The sequence below is a fragment of the Pelobates fuscus genome, chromosome 5 (genome assembly GCF_036172605.1).
Source record: "Pelobates fuscus isolate aPelFus1 chromosome 5, aPelFus1.pri, whole genome shotgun sequence".
Classification (NCBI taxonomy): Eukaryota; Metazoa; Chordata; class Amphibia; order Anura; family Pelobatidae; genus Pelobates; species Pelobates fuscus.
The window spans coordinates 364,907,275-364,928,760 of record NC_086321.1 but is presented as its reverse complement, the minus strand read 5'-3'; the positions used below and the strand labels follow the sequence as shown (position 1 = coordinate 364,928,760).

The window sequence follows — 21,486 nt, the reverse complement described above, 5'->3', positions numbered from 1 at the left end:
CTGTGTGTGTTACTGTATTCAGGCAACTTGGGGGGGGCGCCATGAAGACTTTTCGCACAGGGCGCCTAATTGCCTAAGGCCGGCCCTGCCCGTGACTGTGTCAAGATGTGTATCTTGCAGGAGGGGCCAGGTGTGAGGTTTTGCAAAGGGGTCACCAAATTTTGTTTTGAGTTCAATCCCTGGGTATTTCTGGACCACAGCAATGTCACAGTTAATAATACTTATATACTGTATACATAATTCTTTGATGGTTATACAAAGGGAGGACTGCTAACCATTACAATGTTTGAAAAACGCAATTGTATTATTTATTTTGTTATCCTTAGTAATGGTGCATAGGAGATAGTATTTGTCTTAACCAGGACCTTGTGCAGTGTGGAAATCATGGATCAGAAGATCATGGGTGAGAATGAGGAGTAATATAAATTGATAAAATGAGGTATGCATCCCTGTAACATACTAACTTTCAGATACAGCCTCTACCTTTTAGATCATCACAGAAGGAGACTCCCTTAGCTTATAACAGCAAAGTATACCTGGACACTTTGAACAAGTCAATAAGTCATTGTTTCTCCCCATGTATCTTTAGTGTCAATGTACATTATCACTTTAGATTGCAAGTTCATGAGCAATTTGTCATAGCACTTTGTTAATTCATGGTTAGGCTCCCGAATCTTCTAGAAGCAGTATGTTTCATTACATATACCATAAATCTAGCCTTACCTATAAATTAATACCAGCTTTGTAAAGGTCTCTGGATACGTGTGTATACAAAACTGTTTAGGGGGACGCGGCATGACTGGCATGCCGGGTGCTTGCATCCTGGTTGAGCTTCGTCCCATAAGCAATTGAGGGCAGCTATTGCTATAGCTTGTACCACCATCAGTGATGTTTGCCCATCAGAGGGTATTCCGGGGCCGCTTAGGGTGCTGTCAACCCATGTTTTGATGCCCTCAGAAGTCCACAATACAAGAGAACAAGTTTGGCGGCCTGATAAGTCAGGGAGAGTAGGGAAAAAGATGATCCTCGCCCCTGACCTTTGCTGTGGACTGGTGCCCTGTTTTGCCCACCTTTGGACTGGTGGGGGTGATCTCGCTCTACCCTTTGGAGGCTCCCTTACACTGCTGAGGTTGTGCAGCATACCTGCTAAACTCACTACTGAACCAAGCACTTACATGAAGGATGGGTGTCACGTGCTCCTCTTACTTCTGTGGAGAAACCAGCAATCCGATGCATAGCCTGATTGGCCACTTCGAGTTCTTCTGGGCACAGCTGCAGAAATACCAAAGACCAGTGGTGCCGAGAGATCGGACCAATGCTGAACATGCAAGGCATGGGGCCATTCAATAGGAGGGCTGCCTCTATCTAGACTGGGCCCAAATGACACGCAGACAAAAACCAGGACCAGTCATGGGGCCAGCAGTGAAGTTCACCAACTCCCTTACCACACAGGGCAGTGGGGCCCTTGATGAATGCAATGGACTTATGCGAATGTCGCACGGTGCACACACACCGCTACTCGACTGGGCTTCTGGGCTTACCATTGGCACTTCCACGGTGGGTCTACACAAGGCCAATACAGGGTATGGGCTGATTACAAAACAGAGTGCAGGTGTACCTACTGATGGCAAGATGCCTTAGAACTCACTGGTTCACATTTCCCTATCTTCTTCTGGCTTAAGTTCATGTCTAGACCGGGGGCCTCCTGGGGGTTTCCACGAGAAGATAAGCTGTTTCAGTTACATTCTTTTATCTGCCATCTTGATTTGATTGATTTGATTTATTACACTACTGTCTTATTCTCTATTAAAATTAAAATTAAAAAAAGTGCAGTTATTCAGGCTAGCTTGAACCACAATGTTAATACTCCTTACAGTCTTGATGCAAAGCCATGTCTCGTGAGGTTTTATTATTCAAATGCACAACAAAAATAAAGAATTCTAAAAAAACAAAACAAAACAAAACAAAAAAAATGTTTAATGATACATATATTTAGAGTTCACACAGGATGAAATGTAAGGCAGAAAAAGCAATAGTGATGCAAGTTTGTAGAAAAGATCAATCCCTATAGAAACCAGTGAAATCAACCTGCTCACCGATTCACTTTTAGAACTGTGCCCTAAAACTGCTATTTTTACATAACGCTGTGACAGACTCAATGTTTGCCATAGTGCCATTTTGTATTTATTTATTTCAAAGATCACAGCTGGGGAAGCGCAAGTGAAATTAATACAATTTAGAAATCAACAATTATCCCCCAGTGATTTGAAGTGGTCATGGTGCCTAGAGTTTGTATGTGCAGCATTTCGCTTTAAAACACTGCACCTACAGATTTTAACCCCTTTTCCGGGAGGTTTACCTCCACCTCCATTATTGGGGTATCAATAGCCAGCACCGAACTCTTGTTGGCTAATGTCAATTCTGTGCAAATTTTCATGCACAGTGTGCCATTCATTGGTGGAGAGCGCTCAGCTGATGCTCTCAGCCAATGAACGGCGAATGGATCGACTTCTTGCTTCCGCAGCCCTACAGAAGCAGGAAGTGTATCACCGGCACTGAAGAGAGTCTTAGAGCCTTGCACGGACCCAGGTAAGAGTGCAAACCATTGATAAACAGTTTGCCCCATTGCCAGGGGTCAGAAGACAAGGTACTCCCGGCATGGTAACCGCTGCAGCAGGCTTTAGCGGTTATGATGCTTGGAGTAACTCTTTAAAGTTTAAAAACTCTTTAACTATTTAAAGCCATTTTAGAAATATTGTAACATAATAGCCCTATTTGGAAGTAAACCCGGCCAATCACAGCGGGTGGGAGCGCCAGATAAGTAACAGAAATACAAACAAATGCTCCTGCTTCTCTTTATTCCGTACCGGAGAGACCCAGAATCTCGATTCCATGCAGACGATTTTATATTTATTTTGTTTGAGCTGTGAGACACTTATTCCTTATGCATCGAATATGAAGTAAAAAGAGCTAAGTAGTGATAACTATTATTAAACATTTGGGGGATGTACAAAATATGGATGGTGTATATTAATAAAAAAAAATAAAAAAATAGTGATCTGGGATTGGCCCTTATTCGTCACTTTAGTATAAATAGGGGCCAGAAAATATATATCCTGTTTAGATTAATATTCTCTCTCTGTTGATGAAGACCCATGCCGTATATGTACAAATGTTAGATCCATGGATATCTTTACTTGTTCGATCATAATGCCAGCTACTCTATTTTAAGATTTTTTGAGTCTCTATGGGAAAAAGGAGAAAACAGATCAGCAGGTTCAGTAAACAAGAGGTCCTCTTTAGATGTGAGGCCAGCATTGATCTTAACCTTGCCATGCCAAGTCTCTGAACATTCTGAATTGTGCCATCCCACCACTGACGAAGGAATCTCCTGAGCTGTAATTCGATTTTTCTACAGACTTCAAAACCACTTGCCCTGAAATGACACCGTTGCCAGTTACATTCCAGAAGGCAGAACAAGAAAAAAAAGGTAAAAAAACAAAAACTGTACAATATAAATGAAAGAAAAACTAACGATTTCATAGGATTCCAAAAGCTCACTATAACCCCCATATAACCCTAAATCCAAAGAAGCGGTAACAAAACGAATAGCAGCATTTTGACCTTTCAGAGAAAACTCTCCAACACCATCTTCAAACAATAGCATACAATATAAAAAACGAGATCGAACAAAATAGCAACCGCCGTGCAAATATTTTTGATAAAACAAGGTTTTTCTTAAAAATTTTTTTAAAAATAAACCACTAAAAAATATTCATGATAAAATAAAATAGGATTGCCAATATAAAATAACTTTTTAATGGTGTCGCATTGCATTCTATGTAATAAACTAGATCAGTTGTTCAATCCTTCGACTAAAACAGAGAATATGGTTTTCTGTCACCTTTTTCTGCTTCAAAGCAGTAAATGTTTTCAACTTTTTATTGTCTTCAACAAAACACGATCTTCAGCAGTCGGAGCTGCAGTAGCAGAACAGATGCAATCTAATGCAGGAGCTGCTAAAAATAAATAAAAGCAATTTTTAACAATATAAATTGGTTTTTTTTTCGCTCCCCTTATCAAAATGGCTCTAGGAAAAACACCACTTCAGAATATTAATATCCAGCAGGTCTTCAAAATGTAATGATCCAATATGTTTGCAGCAGGGAACAAATGCAGGTAAGAGCCGGATCAATGGTTGAAATAGCCTGTACCAAAGAGCTTGCAATCTACTATCTGCATTTCATCCAGAGAACAAATGCCGTAAAAAATGTGATATTATTGCAAAAGGACATGGTATAGAAATCGTGGTCTACCCGACAGAGAAGGGCCCTTACCATAAGTTGCAAACTTAAAAGAAGAGAACAATTAAAAAAAACTGTCCAAAGAGCTTAAAATTTTCATAGATTGCGACGCTAAAAAGTATTTTCTCTCCACCTACATTATCTTTCTAATTTGTTTTTATTTTAACACTGATAGCAAAAGAAACTTTTTAGATGGCGTGTAAAGATCATTATATATAAAATGTTTTGTTTCATGTAGAGCTCGAGGCCTCTGTAAGCATTGGGTGAGAATCTAGAACGTAGAACTGATTAGGGTCTGCGATTGCACACAATATATACGTCTACAATTTTTTTTATTATTCTTTTGATAAGCTGAATAAGGGAAAGTGCGAACTCCAGGGCAACTAACAGCCTCATTAGGAAGGGGCTTTAAAATGCTTGCTGTGACAAGTAGGAGCAATTTACAAAATAAATGTGTCTGCCAGGCAGTCAGAGTAAGGAAATGAACACATTTGTTATTCCCACAATAGCACGATCTGTGGCTGCTTTTCTGTTAAATGTCCCAGGTGTTAATTCTCGGGCTTTCAGGAAGTGTTTAAGGCTTCAGAAAATGAATAATAATATGTACAAAAATAGGCACAGCAAGGAGCGGGAAACCCAGGGTTAATAGATTGAATAGACACAGCGAGGATCGGGAAACGCAGGGTTAATAGATTTAATAGGCACAGCGAGGATCGGGAAACCCAGGGTTAATAGATTCCATAGGCACAGCAAGGATCGGGAAACCCAGGGTTAATAGATTCAATAGGCACAGCGAGGATCGGGAAACCCAGGGTTAATAGATTCAATAGGCACAGTAAGGATCGGGAAACCCAGGGTTAATAGATTCAATAGGCACAGTAAGGATCGGGAAACCGAGGGTTAATAGATTCAATAGGCACAGCAAGGATCGGGAAACCCAGGGTTAATAGATTCAACAGGCACAGCAAGGATCGGGAAACCCAGGGTTAATAGATTTAATAGGCACAGCAAGGATCGGGAAACCCAGGGTTAATAGATTCAACAGGCACAGCAAGGATCGGGAAACCCAGGGTTAATAGATTCAATAGGCACAGTAAGGATCGGGAAACCCAGGGTTAATAGATTCAATAGGCACACAGTAAGGATCGGGAAACCCAGGGTTAATAGATTCAATAGGCACAGCAAGGATCGGGAAACCCAGGGTTAATAGATTCAATAGGCACAGGAAGGATCGGGAAACCCAGGGTTAATAGATTCAACTTGCAGAATAAGCAGCAATAAAAGGAGTCTATATCGCCCTTCTTTATAATAAAATACCAAAAATCCCCCGTTTTAGACTTTGTTACCATCGGCCCTTGAATGTAATTACAGTGTGACACTGCCACTCACTGCATTTACACCCAATTACAGTGTGACGCCGCCACTCACTGCATTTACACCCAATTACAGTGTGACACTGCCACTCACTGCATTTACACCCAATTACAGTGTGACGCCGCCATTCACTGCATTTACACCCAATTACAGTGTGACACTGCCACTCACTGCATTTACACCCACAGTGTGACACTGCCACTCACTGCATTTACACCCAATTACAGTGTGACACTGCCACTCACTGCATTTACACCCACAGTGTGACACTGCCACTCACTGCATTTACACCCACAGTGTGACGCCGCCACTCACTGCATTTACACCCAATTACAGTGTGACACTGCCACTCACTGCACTTACACCCAATTACAGTGTGACACCGCCACTCACTGCATTTACACCCAATTACAGTGTGACACCGCCACTCACTGCATTTACACCCAATTACAGTGTGACACTGCCACTCACTGCACCCACAATTACAGTCATTTTCTGCTATCCACACACTAACCCACAATTACAGTCAGACTCTGCCATTTACAACATTTAAAGGGAAACTCCAGTTTTCCTTGCACTGGAGGGTCCCTCTCCCTCCCACACCCCAATCCCCGGTTACTGAAGGGGTGAAACCCCCTTCAGTCACTTACCTCAGGCAGCGACATGTCCCACGTCGCTGCCTGCTCCTCCCCTGCCGCTCCTTCTTCTTCCTCCGTCGGCTGGTGGGCGAGACTGATCCCCCCCACCGGCCGAGGAGTCCCAATGGCATTGCCGCGGATACGCATTGGCGCACCCCATAGGAAAGCATTGAAAATGAATTTCAATGCTTCCCTATGGGGAATAGAGCGACGCTGGAGGTCCTCACACAGCGTGAGGACGTCCAGCGACGCTCTAGCACAGATAATCTGTGCTAGGGACCAGGAAGTTCCCTCTAGTGGCTGTCTAGTACTTAAGGGAGGACTTAACCCTGCAAGGTAATTATTGCAGTTTATAAAAAACTGCAATAATTACACTTGCAGGGTTAAGGGTTGTGGGAGCTGGCACCCAGACCACTCCAATGAGCAGAAGTGGTCTGGGTGCCTGGAGTGTCCCTTTAACCACAATTACATTCAGGCTCTGATGTGGTGAACAGAACCGCATCACAGGCTCCTGGAGGAGCCTGCTTACCAGCCTCCTGCCTCAAGACTATGGGCCATGCGAAAAGGCTTATAAAAGACTTTGTTCGTGCCCTTTCTCTATTCTGTTCGGGAACCGAACAGGCGCACAAACCACAGACCACCCAGGGAGCTTGTTAAGCATAATTGACAGTTTGTAACACGTTCCACCGCAGTGTTCTAATTGTTCGTCTGGGTGGCCGCTGTTGAATGACCACGAGGTGGTGGCCATCTTGTTCGTATGAACGCAGGCAACGGTGTTTGGTTGTCGAGTTCATGGAACTGAAATTGGACACAGAAACTCCCGAGCACCGCTGGACTTCGAGCATCAACTGCGTTCGGTTCTACACTACTTAAAAGGGCACTGTTTCATGGAAACGTTACCACAAAGAGGGTGATCAAGCTCCAGGGTAAGACTATTGACTATGTTCGGTAATTTGTTCATTTTTAAACTACCGAACTAGACTGACCGCTAGCCATGATTTCATGGAACTGTTTTGGGCATAGAACCATGTGCACGGTTGGTTAAACAATTGACTTCCATGAAAATCCTGAACCCCTGAACTGATCTGGGTGATTTTTGGATATGTTGGTCCCCCAGATCGGGGCTATCAGGGTTTATGACATTTGTGGGGTTTCCATGTGTTTTGGGGGGTACTTCCGGGTTATTGTAAATATATGTTTTCTGTGCCTGGAGATAATTGAGTTTAGTACAGTTCCTGACTCAATTATCTCTCAGGCACAAGGGAGGGGTTATCTGGTTATGTTGGTCACCTAGATTGGGGCTATCACTAACTTTTGTGGGGTTTTCTTATGTTTTGGGGGTACTTTTTAAGTATTGCTATATTGCATTTTTTCTGTACTGGGAGAAAATTTTATTTAGATGTTGTGACGGACCGCTGGCACTCCGACCGAGTACCTCCACCAATCGATGCTCCTAGTGCTCTCATAATCCAGACAGCGTATCAGGTACAAGCTCTTACAAGAGCTTATACTCAGGGGAGTATTGTGATATAGCAATCCCCAAGAGTGTAGTTATCCCATCCCCCAAGCATGAGCCAAGGCTTCAAGAAAGGGTCAAGCAGGTCTGTTTAACCCCTTAAGGACTGGACTGTTTTTGCGATGTTGTACATTTGCGACCAGGCATCTTTTTACACTTTTGTGGTGTTTGTGTTTAGCTGTAATTTTTCGCTCTCTAATTTACTGTTCCTATACAAATTATATGTTGTTTTTTTCACGACAAAAAAGGCTTTCTTTACATACCATTATTTATATAATCTCATGTAATTTCATTTTTAAAAAATTAAAAAATATGATGAAAAAAATACATGTTTTTTTACTTTTACTTGAAATATCTTTTACTCATCTACAAAAGCGAATAAAAAAAACTGCTAAATAGATTCAAAATGTTGTCCTGAGTTTTAAAATACCCAGTGTTTACATGCTTTTTGCTTTTTTTTGCAAGTTATAGGGCTATAGGTACAAGTAGGATATTGCGGTTTCAAAACATAATTTTTTTTCAAATTTATCAATAGTTACATTGTAACACTATTATCTGTCAAAAATCTCTGAATAACACCCCACATGTACATATTTTTTTTTTAAGTAGACAACCCAGGGTATTCAATATGGGGTATGTCCAGTCTTTTTTAGTAGCCACCTAGTCGCAAACACTGGCCAAACTTAGCGTTCATATTTGTTTGTGTGTGAAAAAAGTAAAAAACTAAATTGAACACTAATTTTGGCCAGTGTTTGTCACTAAGTGGCTACTAAAAAAGACTGGACATACCCCGTTTGCAATACCTTGGGTTGTCTTCTTTTGCAAATGGTATGCCATCATGGGGGTAATTCTCATTCCTGGGCTACCATACGCTCTCAAAGGCAACGTAACTAACCTGGCCATTTTCAATGTAAAAATATTTGACCCATATATTTGACCCTGTAACTTTTAAAAACGCTATACAATCTGTACATGGGGGCTACTGTTAAACTCGGGAGACTTTGCTGAACACAAATATTAGTGTTTCAAAACAGGAAAACGTATCACAACAATTATATCATCAGTAAAAGTGCTGTTTGTGTGTGAAAAATTAGAAAAAAGTAACTTTCACTGACAATATCATCGCTGTGATAGGTTTTACTGTTTTGAATCACTAATATTTGTGTTCAGAAAAGTCTCCCGAGTAAAACGGTACCCCCCATGTACAGGTTTTAGGGTGTCATAGAAAGTTACAGGGTAAAATACAGTGCTAGCAAATTAAATTCTCTGCAATTTCGGCCTGGGTTGGCAGGCAGGTCCCTCAAATTGCAATTAATAAAATTACTTAATTATATAAAAATATTACATAAATACGCACGTAGAATTTCAATATATATGCATATTTATATATTTGAAGTCTATATGCATATTTATATAATTATTTATGTCATTTTGTATATGGAAAAATTTATATTTCGTATTATTTTTATTTATTTATATATACACATAGCTATATATACAATTTCATTCTAAGTGTATTTTGATATAAATATATATATTAATACCAAAATACAGTTAGAATAAAATTTCATATAGATATATAGTTTTTTAGATTTTTTATTATTATTTAAAAACAAATATTTAATTTACTTATTATTTGTATTTTAGAATAATATAATATATATTTAGTTATTATATATATATATATACGTGTGTAATTTAATTATAAGTGTATTTTTATATTAATATATGTACATATTAATATAAAAATACACTTAGCATGACATTATATATATGATATATAGACATATATTATATAAATATAATATATGTCTATATATCAAATATATACACATTTATATCATTTTTTTTTTAAATTAACATTAACTTAATTTTTTTCTTTGATTTTACAGTTGCAGGGAGTCTGCCTGTTAGTACAGACAGTCCCCCTGCAGGCAGACACATGGACACCTATTGTGACCATGTGATCACTGTGTTGAGCGATCACATGGCCCCAGGGGTCCTAATTCGCCACGGGGAGACTGTCTGGGCTGCAGGCAGTCTCCCCACACCGGTAGCACTGCCGATCGCCGCCGGGGGAACAACGGCGATCGGGTAAGTAACTAAGACCGTTCGGACGGTTCAGGACCATCACTGATTGGCAATGCAAAAATGCCGATGACGGTCCTGAACCGTCCTCGGTCCTTAAGGGGTTAATGTAAGCCAGCACTCACAATTTATACAATTCCTCAGGCCAGAGGCACACCCCCTGGGCCTGATGGAACACAGGCACACAAACCAATCAGAACAATACAACAATGTCCAACACTCCCACATACAGCACGCCAGCCCTCCCCTCTGCCTGTGATACAATTAACTAAGACAATGGACTAAGTAAATTAACTCTAAGCAAAAAAAAAAACATACATTTTTTACAAACCCCAAAAAGTACCCCAAAATATAACAACATATCCCCAAATCCCCTGATAGCCCCGATCTGGGTGAACAACATATCCAAAAATCACCCAGATCGGTTCAGGAACTCAGGAATTTCCTGGAAGTCTTATTTTTGCCCCACCGTGCACATGGTCTCATGCCCCAAACAGTTCCATACACTCAACGGCAAAACACTGCTGGACAATTTAATAAGGCTGCCATCACATGTTTGAATCTGTTCCAGTTAAAAGTCCAAGGGGCAGAAACAGTGCCTTTAAAATCTAATATGCCCAAATAGTGTTTTTAAAGGGCATAGTCACAGGGCAAGAGACTGGCAAGCAGGCCTCTCCAAGTACAAGTGGCGAGGTTACTTTCGCCACAGATGTTTACTTTGCAACAGTCTCCTCTCAGGTCCAGCAGGGAATGCCCCTGGAATGTGATTAAGGAATTTATTTTGGGGGGAAAAGTGTTAATTTAAAAAAGAAGAGATACGAGGAAGTTAAAGGAACACAAACCTAAATCCCCAACGCTATAGTGCTCTAGTTGCATGGGGAGTTACATAAAAGGCCGTATGTGACTCCCAATAAACCAGCTCAACCCCAGCATAGAGCCTGTGTGGGAGAAAACTATACCAGCTATATCCCTGCTCTTTGGATTGCTATATCACTAGCTCTTTTCAGGGCTATACGACTATACTCTCTTGGAGGAGAGTTCTTTCCACCTCTGGATCCAGCTGGATCCAGGTGTTGGTCCAGGGTGGGAAAGGACGGCGAGACCTCAGCCAAGCAGTGGCGGCTAAGGGGTCTACGGTGCTTATGGTGTCCGGTGCGGTGCTTATGGTACTTGGTAATACTAGGAAGCAGCGATTGGTGGAGGTAACCAGTCAAGGTGCCAGGCGGTCTGCCACATCTGCCATTCACACACTAACCCCCAATTACAGTCAGACTCTGACATCCACAACACTTACCCACAATTACAGTCAAACACTTGCCCATAATTACATTCAGACTCTGCCATCCACAACACTAACCCCCAATTACATTGTGGCACTTCTATACATTGTAGTCAACATGTAAAATTGTGTTTGTGGTAGTAAATGTTTAAGTCTTAAGACGGTATGGCTCCTATGCAGAGTTTCAGAATGATCAGAACTTCTTTTATGTCTGTTCTTTCCTGGCACAGCACGCTTGCTATATCGTGAGCCAGGAATAGGCTGAAATAATCAAGAATAACCTGAGTGCAGACAAAGTAGCTGTAGAGACATTTTATTTTTAGTATATCCTACCAGCAACACCTGAACGTGTAGCAACGACAGTTCTCCTGCCAAAGTCCTCCCACACTGCCAGGAAGGTTGGGAATTATCTTTGGTGTATCTCAGAATCAAAGACATCAAGCTGTTGTTTACTGGATCTAATCCTTTTTTTTCCCACTCGATTAATCCATTTGAAATGATTGCATCAGTTGGAACCAAAAGAAAAGTAAATGAGGAGCCAGGGCATATTTCAGATGAACCCTCAGAATTTATTTTGGGGGAAAGTGTTAATTTAAAAAAAGAAGAGAAGATACTAGGACGTTAACACTAGGGGGACCTGGCACCCAGACCACTTCATTGAGCTGAACTCCATTGTTACCAAACAGCCTGCCTCCCCCAAACAGACTCTCATTAAGACTCTCATCTACATTAAGAAGTCCTTTAAAAAACACCTCTTCAAAACAGCCTATTAACTCCCAGGGCAGTGGGTCCACTTTCCACCAGTTCTGCTACTTTTAAACCCTGTGATTTGGTTCCTGTTAGCCACATTGACATTTTTATTGTGTTTTTATACCCCACACCCACTAGATTGTTTGTATGAGCAGGGTTCTCATCAACCTATTGTGTTAAAAAATTGCAATAGTTAAACTAATTTGTTGTTAAATTCCTCCTATTTTAATGCTTATAATAATATTCACTTCCCAGTGACATAAATTTTAATATATTTCCTTTTATGGACTTATTTAATAAATGTTTGGTTTGCAGGGAATAAACATGTTTTATCTGTGTCCCTTTTTTATTTTTTTAAACTGAGAATTAGCATACAGTACTATTTAAGAAGATACATTAGCTATTTTACAATGGCCATTAAATGGCCAAGAAAGAACTTCTGCCTATCATTCTTCACATGTCTGTATTGTCACATACTCCCTGGGTGATGGATCGGAATTAAGTCACTGAATTTTAGTTTAATGTATTTAGGTTCCAGAGTTCAAACCTGTTGAAAATGATAGTTCTTCCCATGAGGTTCCTAGGGAAGTTACTGACTTCTCAGTCTAGCACGTGAACTTGTTTGCCCTCAGTTGCCACCAGCAGCTAAAGGGCATATAACATTTCTTATTGGTGACATCTTTTCAAGGTTTTATGAAGTCAAATAGTTTTCACTATACCAAAATCTATCTGAAGCAGGGCCGCCCCCTCTATGTGGGACACATTCTGTATTGCGTGACAGAGGTCATGGCACCAGGCGCTAGGGAGCACTTACATAGGGGCAAACTAGCGCTCGGTGCCATCAACCTCAGCACACAAAGAGCACTGAGAGCCGCTCCCCCTAGATACCTCATATCCCGGCCGCGCACAGGCTCATCGCACAATCGCTCCTGCCCCTTCACCTGTACTCGGGGTCAAGTGGGCTGGAGGATCGTGGGGGTGGAGCTAAAAGAGCGTAAAGGCAACCAGGCCTGGGCTGGGATTCACGGAGAGCAATCATGAAATTAAGGCAAGTGGGGGACTTCATGGTGTGTGTGTGGGTCAGCCTGTTTCAGTCAGTGTGTGTGTGTGTGTGTCAGGATCAGTGTGTGTGTGTCTGTCTGGATCAGTGTGTGTGTCTGGATCAGTGTGTGTATCTAGGTCAGTGTGTGTGTGTGTGGATCAGTGTGGGTGTCCGGGTCAGTGTGTGTGTGTCTGCTTGAGTCTGGATAAGTGTGTGTGTGTGTGTATGTTTGGGCTAGTGTGTGTATTTGTGTATATCAGGCTTCATAAGTCAGTGTACGTCTGATTGAGTCAGTGTGTGTGTGTGTGTGTGTGTCACTTTGTGTGAGTCAGTGAATGTCTGTGTGAAATGGGTTACTGATTGTGATTGTGTGGACCATTGAGTCTGAGTGAGTGAATAAGTGCGAGTCTGTGTGTGTGTGTGTGTGTGTGTGTGTGTATGTAAACATGGCATTATAGTGGAGGTGTCTCTAGTGGCTGTCACTGTTTAACCCTTCAATGGAAGACAATGTTTTATCTTGTGGGGTTAAACATACAGGACCACTGTGGAGCAAATAGTGCAGCAAATTTTGCTAGGGCGTCAAAAATCCTTGCATCAGCCCTGATCTGAAGCATCATTAACACAAACAAGACTAAATAAGAAACATGCATAGCCCAAGGGACTGGATTTTAGAATGAGCACTGGATTTTAGAATGAGCCTAGCCCAAGGGACTAGATTTTAGAATGAGCACTGGATTTTAGAATGAGCCTAGCCCAAGGGACTGGATTTTAGAATGAGCACTGGATTTTAGAATGAGCCTAGCCCAAGGGACTGGATTTTAGAATGAGCCTAGCCCAAGGGACTGGATTTTAGAATGAGCCTAGCCCAAGGGACTGGATTTTAGAATGAGCCTAGCCCAAGGGACTGGATTTTAGAATGAATTTTCAGGAAATTCATCATAAACGTGTCCATCTAAATTTGTTTGCAAAGTAAGGACCTATTTCATTTAAGCCCATTTTCTTTACAGTAGCTTTTAATTTTTTCAACATTTATTTATCTTATCAGTTGTTGATATGACAAATGAGATGCGGATTCTGAACATTCTCATAGACTTCAAAACTATTCAACGTGTTTTGAAAATGCAAAGGCTTTGAAACAATGTAACCAGCAATGGAATGCGTAGAGGACTCGGACAGCTCAAAGATTCAACACACATAAAAAATACATCACCGTCAATCTGCCAGTGAGTGCGCTTTAAACTATCAATTCTGAAAACCTAAAATCCGGCAGAAGTTTTAAAGTGATCCTCTCATGGCAGGTATACCTTAACATCAGCCCCTAGGGCGCTAAATATATCATTTATCATAACGATAAGTCATATATTTAATTGGGCAGAACCTGTTATATTATCATTCACCTGCTGCCCCTCGCTCTATACAAGAACTTACATTTGAATAAAAACCACCCAATCTGTGTGCATTCTAGTCATGTGTTATTGTAATTCCAATTTGGAGTTTTAACTTGTGTATTTTTCAACGCAGGACAACACACAGAACCAGCGTGTAATGAGAGGCGGAAACATCGCAAGAAACTCCAAGGCTCACAAACCAGCCTTACGCAAAGCCAAGCTTATGAAAATGAAATGAGCGGCACCTACTCAATTTCTTCAGAGAAGAATATTTACTTGGATTGGTCTTCATGGCTGACTCGTAGGATGGTGGGAGATGGGAGAGATTCTGAAATGATCTGGAGAAGGACAGGTCATACGGCTCAGTTGCTGAAGTGAGAATATTGTTCATGCGTGGTTTTTCTGCAAAAGATCAAAAAAAAATAAAAGATTATCAAAAGAGGGGGTTAGATTTTCCACTAGAGTCATGGTTTAAAGGAACATGCACTTAATTAAATTTTAATGATATAAGATCTCAGCTACTGCAAACCCGTATTCCATATAATTATATATTATTATAGTATTATATATATTCTGCTTTATGAAGTTATTATATAAATATGCCTTATTAAAGTAGTGGTGTTATCAAAGCGTTACTAAAAATCCCACCACTGGTTTAATTAAATTCTCAAATTGGCACGTATAGTCGCAAGGCAAGGACGCAGGCAAAGCGCACATTTGGTTATTGTTCAATCTGGATTGTATCCCATGCACCGGCTTAAAAAGCATTATTAAAACAGTGTATAATTGGTTTGGGAGCCGTGTAAATGTGGATTTAAAATCAGAAGTAACAGCTATCTGATCTGTAAGTTCGTTTGAGAACGTCACGCAACACCTTCTGTTCCTGTTCGTTCAACTTGCCTTGTGGCAACTACTTTTTTGTATTCTACAGCGCTGCGGCATTTGTTTGCGCTTTATAAATAACAATAATTACACTGTGAGACAGATTTATTTTTTTATCATGTTTATATTGTGATGTCCATCAGCAGGGTTTAACCCCTTAAGGACACATGACATGTGTGACATGTCATGATTCCCTTTTATTCCAGAAGTTTGGTCCTTAAGGGGTTGATGAAAACAAGAATTAGGAGGTTCCTCGGTCCTCTCCCAAAGAAAACATTATTTAAAACCCTTAAAACTCTGCATAACTGAAAGGGTTTTAAAATTTAAAGAAAAATGTGTTTTATCAAAAGAAAAACAACAAAAACAATCGGCGGTCCTTGCCACTGGTTACACATCAGAATAGTGTAGTTTATTAATATCAATTTCCTTGTGTTACAAGTGCAAATTGCACAGCAGGAGATGCAAGTTTCGCCGCTAACTCCTGTCTACTTGAAGCAGAGGTCACTGTCAATCAACGCTGGCAACTTTAATTGCTCAAAACACAAATGACATCTGTGCAAGTGACAGGGAGGCAACCAGCTCGATGATCTCTGGCACATCTGCCATAACAGGAGTTACAAAGGTCTGGCAGAGCACTTCCTTCCAGGCATTAGTGGCATTAATATTTTAGGAAAGGTGCAGGAATAGAATGAGGTAGAGATAATCAGCATGACCGGGTGATTTTACAACTCTTTCTACTACGGAACCTCTCCTAACACGGTTAGATGTAGGGAGTATTTTCATGAAACGATTCCTGTATAATGCACAGCTGCCCTGTTTGTTCTCACTGATGGCAGAGTTCGTGGGAACGTTGGATGAAAATCTCTGCATCTCTACACAGACCAACTAACCAGTGCACTACTCCTTCACAGACTGATTAACCACTGCACTGCTCCTTCACAGACTGATTAACCAGTGCACTGCTCCTTCACAGACTGATTAACCACTGCACTGCTCCTTCACAGACTGATTAACCACTGCACTGCTCCTTCACAGACTGATTAACCACTGCACTGCTCCTTCACAGACTGATTAACCACTGCACTGCTCCTTCACAGACTGATTAACCACTGCACTGCTCCTTCACAGACTGATTAACCAGTGCACTGCTCCTTCACAGACTGATTAACCACTGCACTGCTCCTTCACAGACTGATTAACCACTGCACTGCTCCTTCACAGACTGATTAACCAGTGCACTGCTCCTTCACAGACTGATTAACCACTGCACTGCTCCTTCACAGACTGATTAACCACTGCACTGCTCCTTCACAGACTGATTAACCAGTGCACTGCTCCTTCACAGACTGATTAACCACTGCACTGCTCCTTCACAGACTGATTAACCACTGCACTGCTCCTTCACAGACTGATTAACCACTGCACTGCTCCTTCACAGACTGATTAACCAGTGCACTGCTCCTTCACAGACTGATTAACCAGTGCACTGCTCCTTCACAGACTGATTAACCACTGCACTGCTCCTTCACAGACTGATTAACCACTGCACTGCTCCTTCACAGACTGATTAACCACTGCACTGCTCCTTCACAGACTGATTAACCAGTGCACTGCTCCTTCACAGACTGATTAACCACTGCACTGCTCCTTCACAGACTGATTAACCACTGCACTGCTCCTTCACAGACTGATTAACCACTGCACTGCTCCTTCACAGACTGATTAACCACTGCACTGCTCCTTCACAGACTGATTAACCACTGCACTGCTCCTTCACAGACTGATTAACCAGTGCACTGCTCCTTCACAGACTGATTAACCACTGCACTGCTCCTTCACAGACTGATTAACCACTGCACTGCTCCTTCACAGACTGATTAACCAGTGCACTGCTCCTTCACAGACTGATTAACCACTGCACTGCTCCTTCACAGACTGATTAACCACTGCACTGCTCCTTCACAGACTGATTAACCAGTGCACTGCTCCTTCACAGACTGATTAACCACTGCACTGCTCCTTCACAGACTGATTAACCACTGCACTGCTCCTTCACAGACTGATTAACCACTGCACTGCTCCTTCACAGACTGATTAACCAGTGCACTGCTCCTTCACAGACTGATTAACCAGTGCACTGCTCCTTCACAGACTGATTAACCACTGCACTGCTCCTTCACAGACTGATTAACCACTGCACTGCTCCTTCACAGACTGATTAACCACTGCACTGCTCCTTCACAGACTGATTAACCACTGCACTGCTCCTTCACAGACTGATTAACCAGTGCACTGCTCCTTCACAGGCTAATTAACCAGTGCACTGCTCCTTCACAGGCTAATTAACCAGTGCACTGCTCCTTCACAGGCTAATTAACCACTGCACTGCTGCTGCACAGACTGATTAACCACTGCACTGCTCCTTCACAGACTGATTAACCACTGCACTGCTCCTTCACAGACTGATTAACCACTGCACTGCTCCTTCACAGACTGATTAACCACTGCACTGCTCCTTCACAGACTGATTAACCACTGCACTGCTCCTTCACAGACTGATTAACCACTGCACTGCTCCTTCACAGACTGATTAACCACTGCACTGCTCCTTCACAGACTGATTAACCAGTGCACTGCTCCTTCACAGGCTAATTAACCACTGCACTGCTGCTGCACAGACTGATTAACCAGTGCACTGCTCCTTCACAGACTGATTAACCACGGCACTGCTGCTGCACTGACTGATTAACCACTGCACTGCTTCTGCACAGACTGATTAACCAGTGCACTGCTCCTTAACTGACGGATTAACCAGTGCACTGCCCCTTCACAGGCTAATTAACCAGTGCACTGCTCCTGTACAGACTGATTAACCAGCGCACTGCTCCTGTACAGACTGATTAACCAGTGCACTGCCGCTGTACACACTGATTAACCACTGCACTTCTCCTATACAGACTGATTAACCACTGCACGGCTCCTGCACAGACTGATTAACCAGCGCACTGCTCCTGCACAGACTGATTAACCAGTGCACTGCTCCTTAACTGACTGATTAACCAGTGCACTGCCCCTTCACAGGCTAATTAACCAGCGCACTGCTCCTGTACAGACTGATTAACCAGTGCACTGCTCCTGTACAGACTGATTAACCAGCGCACTGCCCCTTCACAGGCTAATTAACCAGTGCACTGCCGCTGTACACACTGATTACCAGTGCACTGCCCTTGTACAGACTAATTAACCAGTACACCTTATCTGCTCAGACTGATTAACCACTGTACCTGCACACACTAATTATCCAATGTACTGCAATGAAAGACTGATTAATCATTGCACAGCGCCAGCAGAGTCTGATTAATAACTACGCTGATCCTGCACGGATTTATAATCCACTGCACTGCTCCTACAGACTGATTAACCACTGCACTGCACCCACAGACTGATTATTCACTGCACTGCTGCACCTATAGACTCGTTATTCACTGCACTGTTACTACAGACTGATTATTCCCTGCACTGCACCACGCCTACAGACTGATTATTCCCTGCACCGCACCTACAGACTCATTATTCCCTGCACCGCACCTACAGGCTGATTATTCCCTGCACTACACCTACAGACTGATTATTCACTGCTCTGCACCTACAGACTGGTTACTCACTGCACTGCCCCTACAGACTGGTTATTCCCTGCACCACACCTACCGACTGATTATTCCCTGCACCACACCTACCGACTGATTATTCCCTGCACCGCACCCACAGACTGATTATTCACTGCACCGCTGCACCTATAGACTCGTTATTCACTGCACTGTTACTACAGACTGATTATTCCCTGCACTGCACCACACCTACAGACTGATTATTCCCTGCACTGCACCTACAGACTGATTACTCACTGCACTGCACCTACAGACTGGTTACTCACTGCACTGCCCCTACAGACTGATTATTCCCTGCACCGCACCTACAGACTAATTATTCCCTCACTGCACCTACAAACTGATTACTCACTGCACTGCACCTACAGACTGATTACTCACTGCACTGCACCTACAGACTGGTTATTCACTGCACTGCACCTACAGACTGGTTATTCACTGCACTGCACCTACAGACTGGTTATTCACTGCACCTACTGACTGATTATTCACTGCGCTGCACCTACAGACTGATTATTCCCTGCACTGCACCTACAGACTGGTTATCCACTGCACCTACAGACTGATTACTCACTACACTGCACCTACAGACTGATTACTCACTGCACCGCACCCACTCGTTATTCACTGCATTGTGACTACAGACTGAGTATTCACTGCACTGCACCTACAGACTGATTATTCCCTGCACTGTTACTACAGACTGATTATTCCCTGCACTGCACCCACAGACTGATTATTCCCTGCACTGCACCACGCCTACAGACTGATTATTCACTGCACTGCCCCTACTGACTGATTTTTCCCTGCACTGCACCTACAGACTGATTACTCACCGCACTGCACCTACAGACTGATTACTCCCTGCACTGTTACTACAGACTGATTATTCCCTGCACTGCACCACACCTACAGACTGCTTACTCACCGCACTGCACCTACAGACTGATTACTCCCTGCACTGCACCGCGCCCACAGACTGATTATTCACTGCACCACTGCACCTATAGACTCGTTATTCACTGCACTGTTACTACAGACTGATTATTCCCTGCACTGCACCACACCTACAGACGGATTATTCCCTGCACTGCACCTACAGACTGATTACTCACTGCACTGCACCTACAGACTGGTTACTCACTGCACTGCCCCTACAGACTGATTATTCCCTGCACCGCACCTACAGACTGATTATTCCCTCACTGCACCTACAAACTGATTACTCACTGCATTGCACCTACAGACTGATTACTCACTGCACTGCACCTACAGACTGATTACTCACTGCACTGCACCTACAGACTGGTTATTCACTGCACTGCACCTACAGACTGGTTATTCACTGCACTGCACCTACAGACTGGTTATTCACTGCACCTACTGACTGATTATTCACTGCGCTGCACCTACAGACTGATTATTCCCTGCACTGCACCTACAGACTGGTTATCCACTGCACCTACAGACTGATTATTCACTGCACCTACAGACTGAATATTCACTGCACTGCACCTACAGACTGATTATTCACTGCACCTACAGACTGATTACTCACTACACTGCACCTACAGACTGATTACTCACTGCACCGCACCCACTCGTTATTCACTGCATTGTGACTACAGACTGAGTATTCACTGCACTGCACCTACAGACTGATTATTCCCTGCACTGTTACTACAGACTGATTATTCCCTGCACTGCACCCACAGACTGATTATTCCCTGCACTGCACCACGCCTACAGACTGATTATTCACTGCACTGCCCCTACTGACTGATTTTTCCCTGCACTGCACCTACAGACTGATTACTCACCGCACTGCACCTACAGACTGATTACTCCCTGCACTGTTACTACAGACTGATTATTCCCTGCACTGCACCACACCTACAGACTGCTTACTCACCGCACTGCACCTACAGACTGATTACTCCCTGCACTGCACCGCACCCACAGACTGATTATTCACTGCACCACTGCACCTATAGACTCGTTATTCACTGCACTGTTACTACAGACTGATTATTCCATGCACTGCACCACACCTACAGACTGATTATTCCCTGCACTGCACCTACAGACTGATTACTCACTGCACTGCACCTACAGACTGATTACTCACTGCACTGCACCTACAGACTGGTTACTCACTGCACTGCCCCTACAGACTGATTATTCCCTGCACCGCACCTACAGACTGATTATTCCCTCACTGCACCTACAAACTGATTACTCACTGCACTGCACCTACAGACTGATTACTCACTGCACTGCACCTACAGACTGACTACTCACTGCACTGCACCTACAGACTGGTTATTCACTGCACTGCACCTACAGACTGGTTATTCACTGCACCTACTGACTGATTATTCACTGCGCTGCACCTACAGACTGATTATTCCCTGCACTGCACCTACAGACTGGTTATTCACTGCACCTACAGACTGATTATTCACTGCACTGCACCTACAGACTGATTATTCACTGCACCTACAGACTGATTACTCACTACACTGCACCTACAGACTGATTACTCACTGCACAGCAC

General features: G+C 42.8%; 1 protein-coding gene across 1 annotated transcript in view; it reads right to left on the bottom strand.

Annotated features, from left to right (window-relative positions):
* Window positions 1–21,486, bottom strand: part of SHISA6 (shisa family member 6) — a 229,426-nt gene that overhangs the window by 6,014 nt on the left and 201,926 nt on the right. Inside the window, exon 8 of the mRNA XM_063456057.1 lies at window positions 14,629–14,781. Coding sequence (XP_063312127.1) covers window positions 14,629–14,781 — 153 coding nt within the window. The remainder of the gene's footprint in view (window positions 1–14,628; window positions 14,782–21,486) is intronic.